Source organism: Engraulis encrasicolus, unplaced genomic scaffold (genome assembly GCF_034702125.1).
Source record: "Engraulis encrasicolus isolate BLACKSEA-1 unplaced genomic scaffold, IST_EnEncr_1.0 scaffold_26_np1212, whole genome shotgun sequence".
NCBI classification, from domain to species: domain Eukaryota; kingdom Metazoa; phylum Chordata; class Actinopteri; order Clupeiformes; family Engraulidae; genus Engraulis; species Engraulis encrasicolus.
Window position 1 is genome coordinate 275,281 of NW_026945555.1, and position 5,000 is coordinate 280,280.

Below are 5,000 nucleotides of genomic sequence, written 5' to 3' on the forward strand. Positions count from 1 at the left end.
GACCAGTTGGACCTCATGGAGGGATTTCTTTGAGGGAGACCAAATAGGAGAGAATTACAGTAGTCAAGCAGGAGGTGACAAGACTGTGTACAAGGATGGAGGTAGAGGGAGGGGTGAGGGAGGGAGGGAGGGAGGCGGTTTATGTTGCATAGAGATGAAAGTAAACAGAAGGGGTTATTGATTTGGGAGTGGAAGGAGAGAGAGCCATCGAGGATGACACCCACACTGTCAACTTGAGGGGAAAACAGGAGAGTTGTCACTTGAAAAGCTTTGGATAGGGTTTATGTTGGGCCTAAGAGTTGGACTTTAGTTTTGGCACTGTTAAATTGTAAGAAGTTTGGAGGTGAACCAGGATTGGAATTCTGGATTTTTGAATTCAGGCCGGTGGTGGGCGTGGGGGCAGTGACAGAGGGTTTGCCAAATGTGTAGAGCGGTTTGTCGTGTTCATAGCACTTAAATAGTCAAAATAGTAAAAATAGTGAGAATTGATATTAAATTAATGGAAGATGTTGCCATGGGGAGCTAGGTGATGAAGAGGAGGGACCCCAGCACAGAACCTTGGAGCACACCAGAGGTGACAGGGGAGGGTTGACCAGTGTGTAGTAGTACATAGAATGTGTGTGTGTGTGTGTGTGTGTGTGTGTGTGTGTGTGTGTGTGTGTGTGTGTGTGTGTGTGTGTGTGTGTGTGTGTGTGTGTGTGTGTGTGTGTGTGTGTGTGTGTGTGTGTGTGTGTGTGTGTGATGGTGTGTGTGTATGTGTGTGTGTGTGTGTGTGTGTGTGTGTGTGTGTGTGTGTGTGTGTGTGTGTGTGATGTGTGTGTGTCCTGTAGGTTTGGTATGGTTCTCCACCGTGATGAGACGGTTCTCCTGAAGCTGGACCTTGAGAGCGGTTCCTACGTAAAGAACATCAGCCTCTCGGAGTTCCACTGCGTTCCGCAGTCACTCGCCTACACACACCTGGGAGGGCTCTACTTCGTCAGTTGCCGTGACGACCAGGTGACGACAACAACAACAACATCAACATCTATCCATGCCATGATGCTTTCAAAATTAGAGAGGGTGTATTTGCAATTTTTATCCGATTTTCATTTAATTTAGAAATGACCACGAGTATGGTAATGTTATTGTTTATCACAATAATGCCTTGGCCAATATATCGTGACAGTTATACGAAGAGGTGAGGCATGGTTGTGTAATTGAGATTTGTTTGTTTTTTTAAATCGTGATATGGTGGGGGCGCTGTGGCGCAGCGCGCTAAGCCCCCCACACTTGGGCTTGCATGCCCATGGGGACCCCGGTTCGAGTCCGGACGGGGTCATTTCCCAACCCTACCCCATCTCTCTCCACACTCACTTCCTGTCGCACCTTCACTGTCCTATCCGAAATAAAGGCCCATAAAAATATCTTTAAAAAAAAAACCTTGATATGTCATTTTATTTTTTCTACATCTCCCACCCCTACTGTCCTCTAATATCCTTCATAGTGTGATCTACAATCTTCATAGAGTGTTCTAGAATCTTTTTTAGACATTTTTGTTCCCCTAAGGCTCGGCGCCCTGGTGTAAACGTACTGAGTGTGTGTGTGTGTGTGTGTGTGTGTGTGTGTGTGTGTGTGTGTGTGTGTGTGTGTGTGTGTGTGTGTGTGTGTGTGTGTGTGTGTGTGTGTGGGTGTGTGGTGTGTGTGTGTGTTGTGTGTGTATGTGTGTGTGTGTGTGTATGCGCGCGTGTGTGTGTGTATGTGTGTGTGTGTATGTGTGTGTGTGTGTGTGTGTGTGCAACTGTGTGTGTGTATGCGCGCGCGTGTGTGTGTGTGTGTGTGTGTGTGTGTGTGTGTGTGTGTGTGTGTGTGTGTGTGTGTGTGTGTGTGTGTGTCTACCTAAGGCTCGGCGTGTTGGTGGGCGTCGCCCCCAGCTGTTGGTTGACGCGGTGACCGACCTGGTGATCGGCGAGAACGGCGACGTCAGCGGAACACCATACGTGTCACCTGACGGCCGACACCTGGTTACCGTGGACGACGGAGAGGGGTTTGTGGATCAGATGTTTTCACATTACATGTCATTTCTAAAAAAAGGAAGAAATCTGGTGCCACAAGGATGTCTTTAAAGGACACTGTGTGAGATTTTTAGTTGTTCATTTCCATTATTCAGTAATGTTACCTTTTTCATGAATATTTACCACCACCATCAAATTCTAAGTATTCATTATAACTGGAAAAATTGCACTTTTCATACATGAAAAGGGGGATCTTCTCCATGGTCCGCCATTTTGAATTTCCAAAAATAGCCTCTACTTGGACCATACTAGGAAATATTTGTTTATTACTCAGTAAACATTCATGTAAATATATAATTTGGCGATAGCCAACCCAGTTTCAATAAGCAGCATAGTTGCAGTACCTTTTTTGACCATTTCCTGCACAGTGTCCCTTTAAAAGTTATTTCTTATTTATTTGCAGCGCATTAGACAAAGCGTCTTCATCAGAGTCCTCAAGGGCCACCAGATTCTTCCCTTTTGTCTAAAGTTTGGTCCCACACTGTTTGCAACGGTATTTTCAATAGTAGTGTGGAGTTCGTGGTTCCCTTGTTCTATGTATACTTTGTATTTTCAGCATTTATTTACAGGAGAATGAGAATTCAAGTAAAAAGAATCATCACGCCCTCAGATGCTAAGTACTTGGATTCCTTTCAAACAGACTCCATGCCTGGGATGCGAGGGGGAATTAGCATATCTATGGACACTGGGCCTCAGGGGAGGGTTCCAGAGTATTTAACCCCTTAGCGCAGCACTATGGTTCTCTGTAATGTCATGGCAATGTTGTTATGATGTAGTTAAGCATTTTCAGCAAGTGAATAGGGTCGCCGGCGACCCCTGCTGCAGTAAGTGAATAGGGTCGCCGGCGACCCCTGCTGCAGTAAGAGAATAGGGTCGCTGGCGACCCCTGCTGCAGTAAGTGAATAGGGTCGCCGGCGACCCCTGCTGCAGTAAGTGAATAGGGTCGCCGGCGACCCCTGCTGCAGTAAGTGAATAGGGTCGCCGGCGACCCCAGTTGCAGTAAGTGAATAGGGTCGCCGGCGACCCCTGCTGCAGTAAGTGAATAGGGTCGCTGGCGACCCCTGCTGCAGCAAGAGAATAGGGTCGCTGGCGACCCCTGCTGCAGCAAGTGAATAGGGTCGCTGGCGACCCCTGCTGCAGCAAGAGAATAGGGTCGCTGGCGACCCCTACTGCAGTAAGTGAATAGGGTCGCTGGCGACCCCTGCTGCAGCAAGAGAATAGGGTCGCTGGCGACCCCTGCTGCAGCAAGAGAATAGGGTCGCTGGCGACCCCTGCTGCAGTAAGAGGCTAAACCAGGGTCCAGGGTCACCAGATGTGACTGCTGTTTTCCAGCCCACAAAATGCTGAAAAAAACCTGCCTGGAAGCACGAAATCCCGCCCAAATTCACCTAAATTGTATTGATTTCTATGGCTATAAATCGGTAGAAAAACCCTACAGAAAAACCCTTTACTCTGTAACTGTAACTCTCTTTTCTTTTCTTTCCACTGAACTAAATTAACACATCACTTCTGCGTTTTAACTTGGAAGACGTAACCTCATAAAACCATAGAGCGGCATTAACATCCTTCACTGCGTCCTGTTTCTGAAATATGTGGGGTTTTTGTAGTTGACAGATGTGGACAATGTTGGACCACATATTTTTGACCCAAGAAAACAGAGCTATTATAAAGCCCATCTCTGGTCTAAACTCAATTTCAACCAGCTATGCAGTTGCGTTCTTAGAGGTTCGAATCCCACCCTTACTTCTCCATACGTCTCTATCCATGACTGAGGTGAACCTTGAGCAAGGCAGCTAACCCCACACTGCTCCAGGGACTATATCCTATACCCCTTACCAAGGCACCTAGCCCCACACTGCTCCAGGGACTGTAACCAATAACCCTGTACCAAGGCACCTAACCCCACACTGCTCCAGGGACTATATCCTATACCCCTTACCAAGGCACCTAGCCCCACACTGCTCCAGGGACTGTAACCAATAACCCTGTACCAAGGCACCTAACCCCACACTGCTCCAGGGACTGTAACCAAGACCCTGTAACCAAGACACCTAACCCCACACTGCTCCAGGGACTGTAACCAAGACCCTGTACCAAGACACCTAACCCCACATTGCTTTAGGGACTGTAACCAACACCCTGTACCAAGACACCTAACCCCACACTGCTCCAGGGACTGTAACCAACACCCTCTACCAAGACACCTAACCCCACATTGCTTTAGGGACTGTAAATAATACCCAGTGTTGGGTAAGTGTTGGGTAAGTTACTTTTTTAAAGTAATTAGTTACTTTACTTTAGTTACTGCTTTCAATTGTAATTGAATTGCTTTATTTATTACTAAATTTAAAAAGTAACTCGTTACTTATTACTTTACTTTACTTTTCGCGGGAAAAGGGATCTTAACCAGTGTAATGGCACACCTCATAATACACCTGCTTCCCCAGGTTTTAGACCGGCTGTGTAAATGGCCTAATATTTTAATCTGTGCAAACTGTACCTCTATTGTCATTCTCACATCTAAAATGCATTTCATGATTGCCCTGTAGGCCTAGACCTATTTATAACAGTATCAATAAATTTGAATTTAGATCATGCCATAGAATATAATAGACTTTCATTGTCATGTCAGCATGAAAATTGCCTTGGTCTCAGAGAATAAACAGAATGAAAACAGAATGAGTAGGGTGAGGTGGCCATACCAAACAGAAATGTTGATAGGTAAGGACGCTCTAGCTTACATATCTCCTCCTAGATGTTGCAGCTTATGATTGCATATGCATTAACATTATTATTAAGGATTCTGCCGAACACAGAATCCATTCGTGCTGGAAGAATGTTTGATCAGGCACATTTGAATAGCCTGAAGAACGTAGCCTCAACGCAATAGTGTTGCTTGCTCTGTTGATCTCACGTTATTCTTAATTACTTGACTCGCACTGGCTGCTG

At 46.1% G+C, this 5,000-nt stretch overlaps 1 protein-coding gene across 1 annotated transcript in view; it reads left to right on the forward strand.

Moving 5' to 3' along the window:
- Positions 1-5,000, forward strand: part of fstl5 (follistatin-like 5) — a 133,156-nt gene that overhangs the window by 126,828 nt on the left and 1,328 nt on the right. The window contains exons 14-15 of the mRNA XM_063192882.1: positions 831-996; positions 1,881-2,023. Of these exons, the coding sequence (XP_063048952.1) occupies positions 831-996; positions 1,881-2,023 (309 nt within the window). The remainder of the gene's footprint in view (positions 1-830; positions 997-1,880; positions 2,024-5,000) is intronic.